Source organism: Dunckerocampus dactyliophorus, chromosome 3, assembly GCF_027744805.1.
Source record: "Dunckerocampus dactyliophorus isolate RoL2022-P2 chromosome 3, RoL_Ddac_1.1, whole genome shotgun sequence".
In the NCBI taxonomy this organism is placed as follows: domain Eukaryota; kingdom Metazoa; phylum Chordata; class Actinopteri; order Syngnathiformes; family Syngnathidae; genus Dunckerocampus; species Dunckerocampus dactyliophorus.
In genome coordinates, this window is record NC_072821.1 from 6020905 (window position 1) to 6042914 (window position 22010).

At 41.0% G+C, this 22010-nt stretch overlaps 1 protein-coding gene across 3 annotated transcripts in view; it reads left to right on the forward strand.

Moving 5' to 3' along the window:
- igdcc4 (immunoglobulin superfamily, DCC subclass, member 4) overlaps positions 1-22010 on the forward strand; it is a 68657-nt gene that overhangs the window by 36762 nt on the left and 9885 nt on the right. For 2 of the 3 annotated variants that reach the window (XM_054770789.1, XM_054770791.1), the window contains 12 exons: positions 6037-6178; positions 11471-11607; positions 12075-12209; positions 12994-13146; positions 13919-14329; positions 15868-16032; positions 16405-16542; positions 18265-18447; positions 19096-19308; positions 20271-20369; positions 20451-20637; positions 21552-21679. In XM_054770789.1, coding sequence (XP_054626764.1) covers positions 6037-6178; positions 11471-11607; positions 12075-12209; positions 12994-13146; positions 13919-14329; positions 15868-16032; positions 16405-16542; positions 18265-18447; positions 19096-19308; positions 20271-20369; positions 20451-20637; positions 21552-21679 — 2091 coding nt within the window. The remainder of the gene's footprint in view (positions 1-6036; positions 6179-11470; positions 11608-12074; positions 12210-12993; positions 13147-13918; positions 14330-15867; positions 16033-16404; positions 16543-18264; positions 18448-19095; positions 19309-20270; positions 20370-20450; positions 20638-21551; positions 21680-22010) is intronic. The other variant, XM_054770790.1, reaches the window with a different exon arrangement.

The following is a 22010-nucleotide window of genomic DNA, read 5'->3' on the forward strand; positions in this document are numbered from 1 at the left end:
TGTTGTTATACTGTTATATTTTATGACCTCATGCGTTTTCCAATGGCTTGACAAGCTCATTAGACAAGCTGCTTGGTCCTCACGGACACCATCGCGCCACAATATGCCATTTTATGACGTGGACAAAAATAATTCAATGTAATAATAATGATAATATGTTTTTATAATAAAATGTTAAATATGTTTCATTTTTAGCTGATATTCAGTGTCTTGAGATTTATACATGCAAACCTACAGGTGGCACCAAACAACTTCTCTCCAAGCCCAGAAACAATTTTCTTGTTTTTTTGTGTCTTTTATTTTGTCCTAAAACTATTTTTCAAAAAAAGTGTCTTGAAAAAGAAGAGTTGCCTTATATTTTGTGTCGTCTTATAGCAACAAACATTAATAATTATTACATTATGAATGAATTATTAAGATTAATGACGCTAACCAGGGTTATAAAAAAATCATTTTCATGATGCATTGCTTCAGTTTTGAAGCATCGTTATGGAACGAGTCAGTGACTATTTGAAGGGCGCTTGAACATTGACAACAACAGCGATCAATTCAGTGGATCGTGATATGCTCATACGCATGAAATTCTATTATCGCATTGATGTTGCTCGTGCTACTGAGGGTGGCTACATTGCACACTTGTAAGACAGGAAATCAAACTTGATTTTGAGTAAAATACTATATAACCCTGTATATTATTACAAATATGATTTATTTGTAGGCCGCATGGTAGCCTAGTGGTTAGCATGTTGGCCACACAGTCAGGAGATTGGGAAGATCTGGGTTTGAATCTCCATTTCGGCATTTTTGTGTAGTGTTTGTTCTCCCCGTGTGTGCGTGGGTTTTCTCCGGGTACTCGGTTTCCTCGCACATTCCAAAAACACATGTTAGGTGAATAGGCGACTCTAAATTGTTCATTGGTATGAATGTGAGTTTGAATGGTTGTTTGTCCATATGTGCCCTGCGATTGGCTGGCGACCTGTCCAGGGTGTTCCCTGCCTCTTGCCCAAAGTAGCTTGGTTAGTCTCCAGCCTACCCCTGCGACCCTAATGAGGATAGGCGGCATAGAAAATAGATGGATGGATTTATTTGTATTGTTTTTGTTCTTATGCAATTTTATCTATTTTTTTGCATAATACTAAAGTGTTTTTAAAAAGGTTGTCACGACCAAAAAAAGTAGGTGATCTGTGGTCGCCACTGCAATGACAGTGACACCATTGTCCTTATTACGAGCCAGTGTAACGCTCAAGCAATTTTAACTATTATTTTAAGGTCAAATGACAACATATTGTTGCTTTAAATCATACATGTAAGTAGACTGCGTGATTAAACGACAGGTGGTAGACGGGACGTTCACCTCTGTGAAGGTTACATATGTTGACCAGATGGGTTGATGGGTTGTCACAATGTTACTGTCACTAAAAGCTGGGAAGAAAGAGGTCATAGATGGCTTACACAAGAGGAGGGACACTGCTATCTGATACGGAGTGGGGCCAAAGAGTGGGGTAAAGTCAAGGGAAGTCATATTGCACATATTACATTAAGCGGTGGCCATTATGACAATAAAAACGTGAAGAAGATAGAAAATGCACAGGCATGTATGGCCAATCACACTGATGACATACTGGGAAAGGATTAAAAATGTTGCTTTGACAGAGTGGAGGTGGAAAGGCCAGCAAGTCACCATTGTCCCATCACGGTGTCCTCTGTGGACACCCACTGGCCTTTTGGCGTTAATGTCAGCTGATGCGGCCTCTCGCTGATCAGCTGTTCTTCAACTCAAACACACTGACGCCCACTTTTTTGTGTGTGTGGTGGTGATGCAGTTGCTGTGTTTACATGATGCTGTAATAGCGGGATGTTGGGGTTTAATCATCAACTTGTCCTGTGAAGCTTGCCAAAGAAAAATCAATGTCCATTTTCTAAAGAGTTTTTTGACAGAGGCTGGGTAGCAGTTATTAAAAATCTTACGTAAACAAGCTCATAATTTACGGTTTATTTTCATAAAATGTACTAAAACCAATCTGGCTGATCGTCCGATGACAAATTCTGCCCCTTTGTGCGGATAAAAATGTGAGCATGACAACAATATAGTACTTTTTTCAAATAATACAACAATGCTTTGTCAAGTAAGCTCAAAATATGTTTATCTACTCAATATACTGAATTACTTGTAGTATAGCATCCTGTTAAATCAACTAAATGTACCATTTTGTACAAAAAAGTTGCCCCTTGTTTTTAATGCTGTTTTTATTTTTTTATTATTGTGTAAGTGAATGAAGACTGCAGGCAAGCAGGTTGGAGGGGTCAAAGCCTGTACAGGCCCCCTCCTATCTTCACCCAGACAATGCTCGCTGCTGCCTCCTGGTGCTCACACGAAAACACGAAGCACCGCGTGTGAAAGTGTGAAGTTGTGAATATTGGGGCCCTGCCAAAAAAGAAGAAGTAAAAATCTTGCCTTGCATGATTAAATCCCAAAGTTTGCCCTTAGTGAAGTAGTAGTAGACATTTTAGTGTTTAAGTCTTAAAAGACAGGGTAGATGCTGGTGTCTTTTACAAAGGCCACACTGAAATAAAAATACTAAATTGCAGGACTAAATTGTACATTTGCACGCACACGCGTGCACACACGTGCACACACAGTTTAGTTCCAAATGTGAAAAGTGTTGTTGCATCATATTTGTAAATAAATTGTTATTTTTGATCTAAAACAACCCTTTTTTTTATTGTTTATGTTGTGGTATAGTTGTTTAGATATTTGAGCTGTCACAAAAAGCAAAAAAAAAAAAAAAGTTTCAAATTGAAAGTTATGCTTGCAATGTAATCTTTTCACAAAAAGCTGTTTTTCTCCCTTTTCTCTTTTGGAACTGATATTAGCTATGTTCTACTGCTGGTTACTAAAGAACAGAAGAAGGTAGAAACAAAGTTTTGCCATCTGTCAAAATCTTCTAAAATTGCCAAAAAATGGCTAGGATTGAATAAGTTAATACGCGCAGTTAATACCCAATACACAGAAATATCTAAATTGTGGTCTATTTTGCAGTTTGCATCCGTAATTCTATTTATAATGTAGGCTATTTTAAAATTATATACAGTCAAACCTGTCTTAGCGGCCACCTTTATAGAATGGCCACTTGCCTATAGCAGCCACTGAAAAATCCCCCGCAGCAAATTTACATGTTATAGACCCTGTGTACAGCAGTCACCTGTCTAACGCGGCCAGCGGCCACCCATTTTGTCTCCCTTGGTCAATATCTGACCGCATATAGCGGCCAAATTACCGACTCAAGTAGAAGCTTCATGCACGAAAAAGTTTTGTTTTTCAATCAATGAAGCCGTCGTGTGTAGACTTTAATTACTGAGTCCTAGCTCAGTCACAATCATTCACAAGATCCACACAAACTGTCAGTTGTTCCACATAAAAAAGCCGTCTTCTTTTGAGCTTGCTATTTCGTGGTCAAACATGTAACTTTAAGAGCATTTGCACCAAAACACTACCACAAAGTAGGCTGGGAACAGGACGTGCTCCCAGCGACGCTACAAAAAAAAAAAAAAAAAAAAAAAACATACGCTAGCATGCATGCGGCAGCGGGGGCAAAACTGAGTTTGGTTGTACTTAATTGAAGTATTTTAGTAATGTACTCACGTTATTTTTGATCAATCCTCATCCACAAATTCATCAAAGTCCTCATCTTCTGTATTCGACACAAACAAAGCCGTCTTCTTTTCCGTTCGCTACCAGTCTGTTAACTTGTCAGTGTTATTCAGCTCCGAAGCAAAGAAGGAAACTTCTCCTGTTGCTTCTGCCAACTTTATTTCTTGAACGCGGCCACCAGACAGCAGCTCAGAACACACACACATCTCTCAGCATCGTCTCTCCTTCCTGCTTGCCCACAAGGCAAAGGTTAAACAAGCCCCACTACATAGCTGTCCAGGCAATGCCTGTAAGAAATGAAACCGTTTATTTCCTGGTGTGCACTGGTCAATACTGTAATGCCGCTTGTTGTGGGGAAGGAGAGACTCACGTCGCCGATGCACTTTAATGGCTTTATTAACAGTGGAGAACACTGCAGGACTTTACATCCACGCCAACATAAACACACTTCCCAACTCTTTCGAAACTCACAGCTAGCACTGAGCCTAGCTCTCCTGCTCGGGACGCCCACCGTCACTTCCCATCACTTCCTGATGAACTAAAGCTATCTGCCATATAAAAAGTAAAACATTAAAAACAAGCGTAAGACATTACTACCACAGCTTTGTTCTGTGGGTCGTGGATATATTCAGTTATTATATCAGTTATTATTAAGCCTCTAGCTTCCTTTTAGTAAGTAAAAACCTTGGCTATGATTGCACTACATTGTCATGTAGACCTACAAAGTACACTTGGAAGAACAAGAGGTGAATAAATGTATTGCAACTGATGTGAAACTGATGAGGGGTAGGATTAAATAAGCTTTGCTTCTTCCTACTCCTTTTTGGACATGCAAAATTGTGAATTGTACTATGTGATGTGCTACTGTTTGACTCATGCATGTTCAGGATTAAAACCATGAACCATGATAATAACAAGCCTAGTGCTGTACAACTTTTATCCGCAGTCTGCAGTGCCCTCTACTGGTCAACATTATTATTATTATTATTTGTTTCCATTTTTTTCTTTTTTTTCCTCTACTGGTCAACATTCAAACTGGACGCCAACCTGTCTATAGAGGCCACCTGTCTATAGCGGCCACTTTTGCAGACTCTCTAGTGGCTGCTATAGACAAGTTTGACTGTACTATATTTGCTTGTTTGGACTTAAATAAAAGTGGGTTACCACTTTATGACCGTAGTCAAATTTGGGTTCCGTGTGACCAGTTGAGTCGACATTTATATAGCAAAGCTTATGTCTAAATGAATGCAGCAATGCTGCAGAACCAAGTGATTTCTCCCAGCCAATCAGAGGCAAGGAAAGGTAATAATAATAATAACAACAAAAGGCTTAGAATAAAATGAAATGAAAACAAATGACAGTATAATGGACCGATATGGTATTATTATAAATATAACAATAATAGTCAATCATTTAAATGTCTAAAATGGCACCTGCAAACCAAAATGGCCGACTACCTGTGAGTCTTAGGGTAGAGACTGTCTGATGATTTTCATGTGTCCTTTCATCGGATGCACTGGAGGATAATACTTTCTCCAAGGAAAAGCCAGAGTTTGTTTTCAAGTTTTGTATTTGGCCTTTCCAGTGAAATATGTTAACAGACAAAGATATGCAAGTACAGTAGTGTCCTGTAGAGATCGGGAACGGGACTACAAGCTGGAACGATTAATGCTGCATTTCAGCCAATTGGATACTTTCATGTCACAAAAATAAAAAATAATCATTCAAGTGTTACTGTTGCACGTTCCGAAAAAAGAAATGCTGAAAAATATTACATATTTTAATGGATTTTTATTTAGATTTTTAAAAATTGAGCATTCTATGTATGGAGTATCTTTTTAAAAGTCTTTAAAGCTGTTTAACAACAGCTAACAGCTGTATATTATATTCATCCGTTTATTTGATACAGCTTTTATTACAATGCTGGTTATAAGCTGTTTTGCAATAAATGTCACAGTTTGTAAAAATGTGTGCCTTTTATGAAGGTAGGCTACGTAAGATTGAAATAATGTAGAAATGTATGCACCTTACTTGATGGTAGGAAACATGTATTATGAACAGTTTAATTTGCTCATCTGCCTGTGTCACAGCCAGCAAGTGGTGAAGGGTGATGATGTAATGAGAATCAAGTGGTGTCCCATTCCTTAGTGGCTTCTTCCCCTTGACCCTAGGTTTTAAGGGGTAAGACGAAAGGGAAGGGCTAAGGGGTGGAACTGGGATTCAGCCTTACTTGAGACTTGGAAAACACTGACTTTGTCCCACCCCTGGTATACAGTATTTCGGCACTACTGGGAAGGTATTTGAAATAATTGCATTGTGTCACCTGGCGAGCGACCTACATTTAACAAAAAGTGCATTACGTGTGTTTCCTCCGTCTTCCTCAGGTCTGTCCCCCTTCCATCAGGAGCCTTCGCCTCAAACGGTGCCCGCTGGGGGGTCGGCTCGCTTCCAGTGCTGGATCGATGGCATCCCCACACCTGTAATTACTTGGGAAAAGGACAAAGTCTCCGTCCCCGAGGACCCAAGGTGACTTCGCTTCAATTGCGACTGAACCTTGCATTGTTATCCCTCGAAAGCCTTTTCTTTTGTTTTGGTGGGGGGAGGATTTAATAGCTGAGGGACAATAGGATTTTGGCATTTGCTGATCTTTTATACCACACAGACATACTCTACTTGTCACTGAAGTGTTGAATGTCACCCTAGTTACTGACTGCAGTCATGCCTCACTCTCACAGTGGTTTTCCTTTCTTATGAATTCATGGCCAATACATCACATTTTCTATTAAATGTCATCGAGTGCGTCAATCAATATATTCCCAGAAAGCACAGTCCAATAAAGTCCCAGCTACACTGTGCTGTGACCTTGGTTATCAAGCTAATTTAGCTAAGTGGTTTTTACTGTTATTCCTCTACACAGCATACATGCACTTGTTTTTTTGTTTCTTTTATTAGATTTTTTATTTTTATGAATTTTGCTGCAAAGAGATACAGTTAAGTGATGTTGCGCGGTACTGTACAACCCTGCCCTTGTTTTATGAATAAGGAAAATGAGTAGTGATTACTTCTAATTAGACTTTCATCAGCGAAGTAGAGGCGTTGAAGGTTGATCGTAATAATCTACAATATAAGAATATACCGGTTCGACGACCCATGTTTTTCAATGCAAGAAAATAAAGATGTAATTTTGAAGCGACAATTACACTCAAGGAAAAAAATAAAATCACGTTTTCAACTGGTAGATTGCAATAAAAATGTATATCATATTTATGAGCTGCTCGACAGTTGTTGACTTTATTAGTCATGACATGAGACGATACGCGAGATTGGGTCTGCGAGGACGAGACGAGATTTTAACATTACTTTTAAGAAAAGTACAATGAAAATATCTAAAAGACATATTGCGATCTACTAATTTAATTTCTACGACGTTACCTTGCATTGCTCCTCATGAGGCTACACTCTTCTGCACTCTGTGTGTATGCTACCGGCCCCGTCTCCACCCACCGAGACAAAGAGGCTGGATGACAAACGGACTCGCTCCGTTCATGCCATTGTTTTATGGAACAAATGTGCCAAGTTGTGATGGCTGACTCAATGCATTGTTGTATCAAGGTTTGTAAGGGACAGTAATGTCTCTTCAATGTAACATTATTGTGTAGTAGTACTGACCAGAATACTACATATGACTTGTCTTTCAATATTTTATAATAGGGACGACTGTATATTGAGGCCAGCAAAATGATCGAGTTCATTTTCACTCATTGTGTGATTAATTTATGTATTTATTATCATCCCAGCCCTAGTGCCCACGAGACGTGTTTTTCTTCTGAACGGGAAATCTTGTCACGTTTTAATCTCACGAGATCTTGTGGCACGAGATCTTCTGACACCCCTAATAATCGCTGGCGTCATAAAATTAGCATCATAGGGCCTCTTCTGTTGTTTGCTAACTTGCTTAAAACCTTTGAGATCGTTTTCCCTGTGAGTCTGTGAGGTTCGGCTGCATTTTTCCAGGTCACTGATGTGCATGTGTGTGTGTGTGTGTGTGTGTGTGTCTATGTGTGAGTGACAGGAAGAAAAGCTTGGGGCTTGGCGGGAAGGATTCCCATGTGACGAAAAAGAAAAAAAAAATTAAACCACAGTATTTGGTCATTATTTGTCCATCTTTGTTGTTTGTTAGCTTGTAGAGACCACTTCATTTGTCACTTGTAATTATTTTTGCAACATTTTCTGCATGTAGAACTGTAGTTATTGTCTATAAAATGTGTTTTGGGTGTCTGGAACGGATTCATTGGATTGACATTATTTTCTATGGGAAAATCTGCTTTGGTTAGAGTCTGTTTTGGTTTGAGTCGGACCTTCTGGAACGGATTAATGACGCTAAAGAGGGTACCACTGTAATGTTAAAAAACGTATTTAAAGTGTCATAAACACGTACGAAAATCCATCCATCTATTTTGTATGCTGCATATCCTCATTAGGGTCGCGGGGGTATGCTGGAGCCTATCCCAGCTATCTTTGGGCGAGAGGCGGGGCACACCCTGGACTGCTCGCCAGCCAATCGCAGGGCACAAATAGACAAACCATTCACTCTCGCATCATACACATGGACAATTTAGTCGCCAACTACGAAAATATTCTTTATATAAATATTGAATCCTACTTCACGGAAATTCACTTATCACGGTTGGATATGTAAGCAATTAACCACGATAAGCGAGGAACGACTGTAATGTCTAACTAACAGACCAACAAACAACAATCAATACAAAACACGGTGTCTGTACTCTTTTATGCTGTGAGAAAGTACACGAAACAAACATGCCATAAAATGTACCCTAATTGAGGTAGCACTATAACAACCTTGGTCGGGAATCAACCCATGTGTGTTAAACCGCCAGATATGTGCTGCTAACTGCAAGTATATTTACATTCAATTCACATAACATCAATATTGTAAAAGTAGTAGTGATGGCGATATTTGTGAGACACTGGCTTTACCTTGAGAGCGTAAAACCCTTGTTTTGATGTTTCCTGGCTCAACTATTCTCATTTACTAGCTCGCCCACCGATACTGACATTTCACAGGTCTCTCGTGGCCTCGGCCATTTGGATTTTGTTTTTTTCTCTGGGCCGGCTTTGTAGCGCTAATGGTCGCCGTGGCCTCGCGTGACCTGCAAACAGCTCGATGCTTATGAGGGCTCGTGGGTGAGATGAGGTTCCGCCACCTCAGGCGCTGCTAATGGCCTGTCACAAAGATAAGCTGATACATCAGCGCCTTTTTGTCTTGTTCCTAGCGGCTGCTTTTGTCCTGATTGGTCCCAGTTCCTCGCTCCTGCTCTTTCTTTGGTATTATCCTCCATCCAATTTTCATCTCTTTCTGTGTCTGTATCTTACCCATTTTCTGGTTGTACAATATGGTATTTGCCTTAAAACATCCTCAATTATTTGGCTGAAAGTGTAGTGAAATCCAGGCTGTAGGGTTCTAAGCTATTAGCTTAAGCTGCTAGTCCGCTAGCTGCCTACTGGCAATTTTTTATACTCATTTATTAACACTAAGAATGTTGAAAATATATACATTATATATAACATGCTACTTTTGTTATGCCCTCGTTTGTCATTCAAGTTAAGAAGAGAGTAGTATTGTTTAATGCAATTATTCTCAATCTGCGGTTCAAGTACCACTGGTGGTATACGGGGTCCATCTAGTGGTACTCAGGAACATCAGAATAAAAAAAAAAAATAGTACGATGATTTTGCAAATATATGCATGGAATAATTACACAAAAAATGTTTTGTAAAAATGCTGAAATGTAACGATAATTACATCTTCTTTTGCTGAAATATTTTTAACTTTCCTCATACAACACAAGCCGATTAACTAATGTAAGAAGTTTGAATAAGCAATGTATTGCAAACAACCAAAGGTTTAAGACCTTAGCTCAGAAACCCCCCGAAACCTCCCTAAAATAGAAATAAAATGTTTAAAAAAGGACTCGGTAATGAGTAGCTGCGCCATTCTCGTTAATCGGTTTGGGCGTGCTTGACGCCAGTGTTTCCTGGAGGCTAGTGGGAATGTTGTTCCAGGTGGTGGAAGATGGCTTCACAGAGTAAACTTTCCTTGCCATCCATCCACGCAAATTGGATTTAGATCAGGGGAAAACTAAGGGGGGGTCCAAAAGAGTGATGTTATTCCTGTGGAAGAAGTCCTTTATTATTAAATTCTTTTTGAGTCCTGTTCAAAAAGCCAGTTATTACCAAACAGACAAGGGCCTTCAATCATGAGGGATGCCCCCTGCAACATCTCCACATAGCCATTTGCCATGTGACGCCCCTGCACAACCTGAAGCTCCATTGTTCCATTCAAGCAAAAAGCACCTCAGATCATGATGGCACCCCCTCCACTGTGTCGCATGGAAAACATCTCAGGTGGGATCTTCTTGTCATGCCAATAAAGTTGGAAGCCATCAGGACTGTCAAGGTTACATTTTTCTCATCAAAGAATACAACTTTTTCCACCTTTGATTGGCCCATGTTTGGTGCTCTTTTGCAAATTCAATGCAGGGAATTTTTTGCCGTTGAAGGAGAAAAGGCCTTTGAAGACCTTTTTTGTTTTTAAAAACCTTCTTATGACGGTTATTGGACTGCACTCGACACCAGTAACAACCTCATTTGGGCCGAGGGTCGTCCCATGTCTTGACAGACAGCCAAAGGGATTCTCTAACTCAGGGCCGGGATATTTTTTTTGTCTACCACTTGACTTTTTTGTTCCATAACCTTCAGGATCTTTTACGAAGTTTCAAATGACTGTCTTACTGCGTCCAACCTCAGCAGCATTGGTGCTCTGCGAAAAGCCTTGCTTATGCAGCTCAACAATCCCACCAGAAAGCTTTTTTGCCTTTGCCATCAAGAGATCATAACAATGTGGAAAGGTTGTGGTCTTAAACTCTTGCCAGCTGATGAACAGCCTGTTTCAGTTTATTGGTTGTTTGCATTAAATTGCTTACTCATTCAGTTGTCTAACTCCCATTTTAAAGCTCTACTTAGAACCTCCTTCTAATCCAGCAGTGCAAAATCTAAATTCTTGCAATTTTTGTAAGAAGGAGTGTATGAACTTTAGATGGACCAATATTCATAACAAAATATTGATTCATTAAGCCCCTCCCTGATCTATACAGTATGAATGCTTTCTACCAGTCAGGTTGCATTTGGAGGGCCGCACGGTGGCCTCATGGTTAGCATGTTGGCCTCAGGAGATCGGGAAGTTCTGGGTTCGAATCTGAGTTGAGCATCTCTGTGTGGAGTTTGCATGTTCTCCCGATACGTGCGTGGGTTTTCTCCGGTTTCCTCCCACATTCCAAAAACATGCATGTTAGGTTAACTGGCGACCCTAAATTGCCCATAGGTATGAACGTGAGTGTGAATGGTTGTTTGTGCCCTGAGATTGGCCGGAGACCAGTCCAGAGTGTACCCCGCCTCTTGCCCGAATACAGCTGGGATAGGCTCCAGCATACGCGCGACCCTAGTGCGGATAAGCGGCATAGAAGATGGATATCTCAAAAAGATGCCCGAGAACGTCTGCATCTTGTCTTTCAACTTTATCTTTATCCCGTCTTCTGAGTCAAGTTATCATTGTGTCATGTAGTGACAGCACACAAGGTGTCCCTCCCTGAACAAAAAGGGATGGGGGCCCTTTGAGTATCCAGCCAGAATCCCGCAGGCTTGAACAACTGTATTTTTTGCATCTCTCAGTCAGTTATTTGTATCCGTCATCCTGCTTCTTACTCTGTCACCCTCTGTCATATCTCGTGTGTGAAGCAGGTTCATTTTCCTTCCTAACGGGGTGCTCCACATTCTGGAGGTTACCCAGGAGGATGAAGGCGCCTACCGCTGTGTTGCATCCAACTCTGCCGGGAGGGACGTCAGTCATGAATCCCAGCTCACTGTCACCACAGGTCAGTCTCTGTAGTCACTTGTTGAGGTTGCATCTATCTGCCCTAAAATAATCCAGTGTACTTTTGAGCTCAGGTAATCAAAATAACATTTTGAACAGTGCAATATCAACATTTTGGTCCCTATTTGTTATATTGTAGGCCTTTTATCGCTGGCCATTGAAGAACATGTATGAAAATGTTTGAAAAAAGTTCTAATTTGAAGTGGAAAAGCCTGTCTGCCAACAAATCCGCTAGGAGTCAATTGTTCTTCATTTAGACAATCCTGTTTAACCCCAATTTACTGGCACCTTTGGCTAAATAGTGGGGATTAAATGGAGATTTGCTTGAGAAACGTGCAACATTGACGACTGAATATGAGATAGCATTACTGCCGGTTGATCACACTTGCGATAGCTGGCTTGCAAAATTAAGTCGATGGATTCACAGTGGCAACTCCCCACTATATGCGCCTTTTCATCCTCATCCAGGCTCTGCAGAAGCCCTGAACAGAGTTGTGATTGTGGCACCGCCTAAGAATGCCACAGTGGTGCTGGGCCGTCCCGCCGTGATGGAGTGTATGGCACAAGGCCAGCCCAAGCCGCTGGTGTCCTGGAGCAGACAAGGTAAATCCTCTCACTTCATCTCCCTTATCTTCTCTGTATTATTACTTACTTGTTGACCCTCCCTAAATATCTAAGACCAAACATTTGCCAAGCTGGGGCTAAAAATAGTCTTTCAATGCGTCCTCTATTGTTGTATTGTAATATTGGTGAAATTATTAGATTTGTTCATAGAAATTATCTCACAACTTTTAGTGATATTTTAGAATTACTTTTACTGAAGTATTAAATTATATTTACATACTCAATATTTTTTAAGTTAATCACTTTCAAAAATATGTTGATTTTTTAACCAATGTAATTATTAATTATAAATTAAGTTGTTTTTAATTTAAATTAAATGATTAAATTATATATCATAAATTCATGTTTTAATTTTTTTATTTAATGACTTCAAAAAATAAGTATTACATTTTTGGATTGAAATCGCTTTAACTCTTATACTGTTGTAATTAACTAACTTTTAAAATGTAATGTAAATGAAATTAGTGCACATAAAAATAACTTTAGTACCTGAATTCTAAGGTATACGGGGTAAGACTGTGGCTATTGTAAAACCTTTATTAATTGTATTCAGAAAATATTACCTAATTAATGACTTTAAATGGATTAAAAATGTTGGTTGTTGACACCAATTTATATTTGCCAGAGACAGATTTACATTTGGTTTCATGAAAAGGTCATACTTAACATAAACCCCCTCTTGCGCACTGCTCTTTGCTTTCTACCATTTTGCCGGTCTTTGTGTGGTCAACAATATCTCTTTTATTATGTCTGCTTTGTTCAGACGGAAAGCCCATTTCCACCGACGTGGTTGTCCTCGCCACAAACCTGGTGATTCGGAACACGAGGCGGCACCACGGGGGCGTCTACGTCTGCAGGGCCAACAAGCCCCGCACTAGAGAGTTTGTCACTGCTGCTGCCGAGCTACATGTGTCTGGTAAGGGAGGCATGCTATCCATCCTCTGTGTACGATGAAGATGGTCTCTGGTGCTTCGATCCCCTCAAGTCAGCAAATAATTGAATAGAACATGAGTGTCATTGTGACACAAAGAGGCCAAGAACGCTGCTACAAAAACAATTGGCTATGACACATTGAAAGAAGGCACTAGAATGCAAGCGACAGGTCCAACACGCAAGTATCTTAAATTTCCCAAGGACAGCTTATACCTGGCATTAAATTAATGAATCCACAGTGTAATCTGCTGGTAGACCTAATTACCTTTGAGTGAATGTCAAATGAACTTCCCACAAGAGTCTGGAGGGAGAATACTGCAAGTGCAAAAGCAGCTAATAATAAAGTAAGAGCAAAGACATGTCATCTTTTATATGAAGAAAAATGGTTGGTGGAAAACTACAGTATTCCGTGTTTCTTGCTTTTTACTACAATTCCTCATACTGACAACATACCTTTTTTTGGATTGATTCAGGGACGTGCTGTATGTCAACAGAATTTGTCCCTTCTTGTAGCATATTTGTTATGTTGCAGCTTCAGAAATATCACAAAAACAAAAACCCTTCTGCTTCGTATTAACTCATTCAATACCAAAGACGTAGTCATACGTTTTTATAAACCCGAACGCCCGATCCCAGCAACGTGTTTATACGTCTTTTATTTTCTTAAATGAAAGTATGAGAAACCGTGAATGTTGAAAAGAGGGATTGATAGGCCCATTCCATGTGATTAATTTCACATTCATTTCTTCCACCAGCCCCTCCAGTCATTCTCCAACCCCCGGAGACAGTGTCCCTATCCCGGGGAAACACTGCCCGGTTTGTGTGCAACAGCTCCGGGGAGCCTGCCCCGGTGCTCCACTGGCTGAAGAATGGCCGGCCCATCCGGTCGTTCCGGCGAGTCAAGACCCAAAACCCAGGAGTCCTGCTCATCAACCAGCTGGCCCTGGAGGACGCGGGCTACTACCAGTGCATTGCTGACAACGGCCTGGGGACTGCATGCGCCACTGCTAAACTGACAGTCATCGTGAGAGAGGGTCTCCCCAGCACCCCTCAACACCTTTCCGTGACCCCATACTCCAGCACCACTGCCCTGATTGCGTGGGAGAAACCAGAGTACAACTCAGACCAAATCATTGGATACTCTGTGCACTGCCAGCGTGCTGCAGGTGTGTGTATATACTTCCCAGTGTGCAGTTGTTATAAATACAGTAATCCCTTGTTCATCGCGGTTTATTGGTTCCAGACCCGACCGAGGTAAATGAATTTCTACAAAACAGGATTCAATATTAAACTGAATATTTTTGTAGTTACAGCATAGAAAACCTGGTTATGACTTTTTTACCGTTATTAAAGCCCCCTAGACAAGATACAACACCCCTATAGTTACCTTTACACTCATATTACAGGATATAGTAGATAAAATATGAGAAATTAAGCCATTTAAGACATAAATAAGAGTCATGCCCGTGTGTGTTTCAATAAATGTCTTCCGAACGTGTGGACAAGAGGTTGGGATGTGTGGACAGGACGTCAGGGATTCAGAGTTCAGTTTTAGCTGCAAGTCCATTTTATCATTATGATGATGATGATTATGATGACAATTATTGTTATTATTAGTCTCCTCACCCTATTTCTTAGGGTGAGTCCAACCACCCTACGGCGGAAACTCATTTCAGCCGCTTGTATCCGCAATCTCGTTCTTTCGGTCACGACCCAAAGCTCATGACCATAGGTGAGGGTGGGAACACAGATCCACCGGATAAAATTGAGACCTTTGCCTTTCGGCTCAGCTCTCACTTCACCACAATGGTCCGGTACAGCGATCGCATTACTGCAGACGCTGCACCGATCCGCCCGTCGACTTCACACTCCAACACTCCCTCACTCGTGAACAAGACCCCGAGATACTTGAACTCCTCCACCTGGGGCAGGACCACATTCCCAACCTAGAGGGTGCAATACACCCTTTTCCGACTGAGAACCACGGCCTCATCCCAGAAGCTTCACACTTAGCAGCAAACTGCCTCAGTAAGTGCTGAAGGTCACAACCCGATGAAGCCATCAGGACCACCTCGTCTGCAAATAGCAGAGACGAGATCCTCAGGCCCCCAAGATGGACAAGCTGAAAATTATGAACAGAATCGGTGACGAAGGGCAGCCTTGGCGGCGGCCAACGTTCACCAGAAACAGGCTTGGCTTACTGCTGGCAATGTGAACCAGGCTCCTGCTCCCGTTGTACAAGGACAGAATGGCACGTAGTAGCGTGCCACCAATCCCGTACTCCGGGAGCACCCCCCACAGGACACCGCGAGGGACATGGTCGAATGCCTTTTCCAAGTCCACAAAGCACATGTAGACCGGTTGGGCAAGCTCCCATGTACCCTCTAGTACCCTCGCAAGGGTGTCGAGTTGGTCCAGTGTTCCGCGACAGGGACGAAAACCACATGGTTCGACTAACGGTCGTACCCTTATCTCCAGCACCCTGGAATAGACTTTCCCAGGGAGGCTGAAAAGTGTGATCCCCCTGTAGTTGGAACACACTCTCCCGTCACCCTTCCTGAAAAGGGGGACCACCACCCCACTCTGCCAAACCAGAGGTACTGTTACTGACTTCCACGCAATGTTGAAGAGGCGTGTCAGGCAACATCCAGGCCATGTTTGGCCATAATTCATAAAAATAATAATATATGTGTGTTCCCTTCAGGCTCCGATAATGTGGAGTACCAGTTTGCGATGAATAATGACACAACGGAGTACCACGTCAAAGATCTTCTCCCTCACACTGCCTATACATTCTTTGTGGTGGCCTACTCTCCCATGGGTGCCAGTCGCCCTTCCCTACCCGTTACGGTCGACATGCTTGAGGATGGTATGTATGATGAGTATTTTTTTCAAGTGTTCACAAAGCAATATTGTATGTACTGTATAAAGTATGTAGTGTACCTAATTGTTTAACTTTAATAATGATGAGAGATTGGAAAGGAAACAAGTATATTGTACATAACAGCAACAGAACTAATGTAGTAGCGGTCTGCAGCAGACTGCTCAGTCAGCATAAATACTGATGAATTCATTGTAAATAGTAAGTGTAACACACATTTTAAAGCACATGCAGAGGTAGATAATTGTGCCAATATTGGATTGGATTTGATTGGATTGTTTTCAGTTGCTCACAGTGTATTTGAAAGCTATTGATTTAGCTTAGATAGACTAACCCAATAGGTCCTCATTTGTCCTTTAGTGCCCAGTGCTCCTCCTCAGCTGTCAATAGCCAGCACATCCCCAACAGACATCAGGCTGATGTGGCATCCGCTGTCCTCACAGCACAGTCGAGGGGCTGTTACCCGCTATCGTATTGAGTACAGCTCACTGGATAAAGGTGTGTCCAATCGAACATCGAATCTGTATAATAACCGTGAATGGTCAGTGCGATTTACCAATCAAGTTGGTTTTTACATTTCTCCAACAATGCTCACTCAGCAATAACATATGATTTTGAATGGAATGTGACTTAATAAGCCTCTATCCTGGTCAAATTAATTTCAATACTTGATGAGTGTTCAGGCATTGTGCTACGTCAGAACCCTGTTGATGTTTCACTGTTTCAGTACCAAAAACATAGTAATATGTTTTTATAAACTGAACACCCTATCCCAACAAAGTATTTATACGTTTTTTACGGGTTTGTTTGCGCAAGAGGGTAAAGGAGCTGCCGATGCAACTCCTCACCAATGGTTTAGGCTTGAGAGCAATTTTAATTCCATAAAAACGATCACTAGGTGGCAGAACTGCATTTGATAAGACCTCGGCAGGGATCATGACGAGAAGAAAGAGAAACATACATGAGCGGAAGAGGAAGCCCTTGCATCAAGGCAGCTGTTATATTACGCACCATATGAAAAAATAATTATGCATGCACACATGTGCACACACATGCACACACATACTGTAGCTCAGGCCCAACTCACATAGTTCAGTTCCACATGTGAAAATTGTAAATAGTTAATGGTGCTATATTTGTTAATAAATTCTTATTTCGATGTAAAAAAAAAAATAGAAATAAACTTTTTTGTGTTGTTTATGTTGTGACATAGTTCTTTTGATGTTTGAGCTGTCACAAAAGCAAAAAATATTTGTGTCAAAGTGAAAGTTATGCTTGAGATGTATCTTTTCACAAAAAGCTGGTTTTCTCCCTTTTCTAGTCGGCAACTGATATTTTCCTGAAACTTACTTATGTTCTACTGCTGATTACTAAACATTGGGTAGAAAGGTAGAAACAAACTTTGTTTTCTGATGAAAGACGGGGGTCTCATCTTTCTTTTGGTAGGTTCCATGTTAATATAGCCATAGAGCACAATATTCTGTGTGCCTTGAAAGATCAGTCAAAATCGTCTAAATTGTTGGGATTGAGTTATCCATCCATCCATCCATCCATCCATCCATCCATCCATTTTCTATGCCACATATGAGTTCAAATAAAAATTGAATCACTACAAAAATATAATGTTTTGCTCTCTTTACCGTCAAAATTTCTAACTCTACATCTTGAAACTTTGGATTATGACTACGTGGGAATAAGACAATTGATTTTGAATTATACTTGACTCGTTAGGATAGAATAATATAGATATGTGTCGCCTTTCTATCGGTAACAGACTTCAAAACTTCACCAATAATTTCACGGATGGTCCCCTGCCAGAGCAAGAATGCTATTGATTTTGAATGACGTGAAATTCAGCTCACGTCAAAGGTGCAAAACGGTGCAAAATTGTCTATTGACTGCTCAGTTCTGTCACATTCTCACCACTCTTCCTCAAAACCAGGAACATGAATCTATACTAAAGCAGTAACTATTGATTTTGAATGAGACATGACTCATTAGTATATCATCAAAGATATTTATTCCTTGTTCCTCATTACTGGTTACGTGTTGTAAACGTTTGATTGTGTTATGTCATACCAAGAACCCCACTGATTTTTAAGGTAGTGGACATATTGTGAGCCGTGATCCAGTCTACAATAGTTTCAGGTTAAATTAATCGAAATCAACATGATGAGCCAGTCTAGTCACATCGAGTTCGTACTTTTTATTTCCCCACAGCGGACACCATCTTCTCAGTGGAGGTGGCTGGTAACGAGACCCAGTTCACGCTTCGAGAGCTGCAGCCCAACCAGGCATACAGATTGAGGATAGCAGCTGGAACAGGTGTCGGCTTCGGGGTCCCATCAGAGTGGGCTCAGCACCAAACCCTAGCCCATTACAACCACACCAACCACCGCATGAGTAAGTATTCCCACATTTTCTGTTCTGTCTGAAGATGTATGTCTTTTGTAGAGGTACGACGTGTTGAGATGCTCCAGAATACACACTAATGCATTTCATAGAATACTTTTTTAAAGCTTGTAGTGCACAACCATTCAGTTTGAAGACTCTATCCAAGCACTTACACACATTAGCTGGCAAAGCGCAGCGCTGGGAACAATGCATGCTGAACAATGTATCTGTCAGTCCTGAAAATGTAAATTGCAAGTGTTCAGCATGCAAGTGCCAGCCTGGCAGCTTGGCAGCTACTCAAACAAGATAAAATGTATGTGACACATTTTAATATAGGAAAAATGCCACTAGGTCAAGTTCTTTATTAATTCTCTAGCAGGTGAGCATAATGAATATGGATATTTAATAACATACATTAAGAGGTGTCAGTCAAAAATGGCTGCCCACCACATTTACATACACGCCGGGTAGTATGTTGACTGCGTGGGCGCTTCAAGGCCTTCCTTTAGAAGGTGTCTTGTGTGTATTTATTAAAGCAGCACGCTGTGATGATTCAGTTAACATTACAATGATGTTGCGCCTATACAGTATATATTGCCACTGATTATGAGTGTCCTGTTAAGATCACTACATACTGACGTCCATCCCCTCCCTCAGTGATCTTCGCTCCCACTGAGCTGAAGGTCAGAGCCAGAGTGAACACGCTCAATGTCACATGGCATCCCACGCCGAATCACACAGCCATCTCCGGCTACAAGCTGTCCTGCCGAGAGGTGGATGCCGAGCAGTCAGCCAATGGAAGGAAGACGACGCAGACTCACATCGTTAGGCTTCGGAAGAAGGCCAGGTATCATCTCCTCACTGGGCTGGGTGAGTGCTTTCATTAATTAACAGCTACAGTAAACACACATGCGGAGATACTCAATGTATTATTCTGTAGATTGGTGCGACCACATCTTCGTGTGTTTGTCACGTTTTCCATTCACAAATACTGTACATATAAACTACAGTGACCCAGAGACTTCATAGCCGACTACAACAATGACACTGAGATACTGTTTCTTATATTTGGAATATACAGTGGTGTGAAAAAGTGTTTGCTCCCTTCCTGATGTTTTATTTTTTTGCATGTTTGTCACACTTAAATGTTTCAGCTCATCAAACAAATTTAAATATTAGTGAATGACAACACAACTGAACACTTATTATTAACGGAGAAAAAAAATCCAAACCTACACGGCCCTGTGTGAAAAAGTGATTGTCCCATAAACCTAATAACTGGTTGGGCCACCCTTAGCAGCAACAACTGCAATCAAGCGTTTGCGATAACTTGCAACGAGTCTCTTACAGCGCTGTGGAGGAATTTTGGCCCGCTCATCTTTGCAGAATTGTTGTCAATCAGCCACAGTGGAGAGTATGAAGCGCCTTTTTAAGGTCATGCCACAGCATCTCAATAGGATTCAGGTCAGGACTTTGACTAGGCCAGTCCGAAGTCTTCATTTTGTTTTTCTTCAGCCATTCAGAGGTGGACTTGCTGGTGTGTTTTGGATCATTGTCCCGCTCCGTCCCGTTATTACAACATTGGTTCTCTTGCTTCTGTGATGTGTAGTAAATGTGTTTATGACCTTGTGGTCCAAGAGAGCGATGTTTTCCTTTCCACTTTCTCATGCTTTCCATGATTAAAGTAAAAAAAAAAAAAAGTTATACTATTATAGAATGAGATTTCATTTTTTGTAAATAAGAGACTCTCTCAAATTATCGCCTGATTCCAATTAACGCCCTGTCCTGTTTGCAGTTTTACTATGAGTCTCCTTTTGAATTTTGTGTGCCAGTCCCTGACCAGCAGTATGAAGTGAGAGTTTGGGCATTCAACAAGCAAACAGATGGATCAGCTGCAGTGTGGAAAGGAAGGACAGAAAAGGCTGATAAAGGTAAGAATTCCATCCACCCCAATGCATCCAAACATTACTATTCATGAAGGTTTAAAGTTCAAATGCACGTTTGCCTTCAAGCATCATCACTGCCCATGCGGCCGCCTCCCTTACCCCCGAGCAGCATTCAGGCCACGGCCAACAGCTCCACCTCCATCCATCTGCGTTGGGAGAAACCTCGCTTCAGCACAGTGCGCATCATCAACTACACGGTGCGCTGCAGCCCGGCTGGGACCACCAACGCCTCCCTGGTCACCTACCACACCAGGTTAACCTCGCTTTGTCCACTAGCACTTGGATGTCTCTATTGTCTAATCACATGGAGTCCAATGACTCATAGCAGCCGCTGCCACTCAGGGACACGACAAGGATGAATGGTGTTTTAAAAGCCTTATGGAGGGTGTGCCATCATTTTTATGAAAGGATGAGATGATGGATGAGGCCGCAAGCTAAAAACGGTTTGGTTGTTGGGAGGATGGATCCGATTGCTACAGTAAATAAAAGCTGTCAGGGCATGGGAGTTGTCTCCTTCTTTGGTGTGAACATAGCCTGACTAGGGCTGGGCATTCAACTATTGGTTAGATTAATCGTTTGATGAATTAATTGTTTTTTTTAATTATTATTGTCATTCATGGGATGGCAGCAACTCCTGTTTTCATGACAGTGTTGTCCTGAGAACCCACTTGTATGTCATGGAAGTGATGTACTGCATATCATCAAAAGTGACGACTGAAGCTGAGATCATTGATAGGAAAGTTATTTTTAATCACAAAATATTTTTCTAAATTTTTTTTAACAAAAAAATCTTAATTTTTATTAAGGTGTTGCTTATCCTTATATCTATTTTGTCATTTTTTTAAAACTTGTATATATTTATGAATTTATCTTTCACATTTTTATTTATTTAAAATTACTTCATTTTATTTTTATTACATTTAAAATTACTTTGTTTTATATTTATTATATTATGTTTATTTATTCCAACTTTTTACTTATTTATTTGTATCTTTTAACACTTTTTTCCTTTTCTTTCGTCGCTGAATACGCTACCTATACAGTAATTACAGATGATCTATTTCTCTCCCTAGTAGAAAATGGTAGCACACACTCTTATCAGTTAATATGTATAAAATGGACCAAATAAACCCGTGAGCATTTATACTTGATATTTTTGTGTTGCAGTGCCGCTCAGGAGATCTTGATCGGGGCCTTGAAGCCCTTCACCCGCTACGAGCTAGCAGTGCAGTCCAATGGGGTGGATGGGGTGGGACCCTTCAGCAGCACAGTGGAGGAGTCCACCCTGTCTGACCGTAAGCTTTTTCAGTTGGTTCACATTGCAAAGAACACAACTAAATAATTCCTTCTGTGAGTGTAATGGTACGTATGTTACTGTGGTTGTAATAGAACTGCGCCGTATTCTGCAGGCTGTAGTTTTTGCATTTTCAAGGTTTGAAAAGTGCTCAAGATAAAGTGCCTTAACACATTTCTTTCAATAGGAACAGATCTCAGAGTGAATCAGTGCAGACTATTAACACTTAAAAGGGTCACTGACATGGTTTCGCAGCATTGCTTAAAGGGATAGTTGGGATTTTTTGACATGAAGTTGTATGACATCACCATCAGCAGTGTAGTGCATCAATG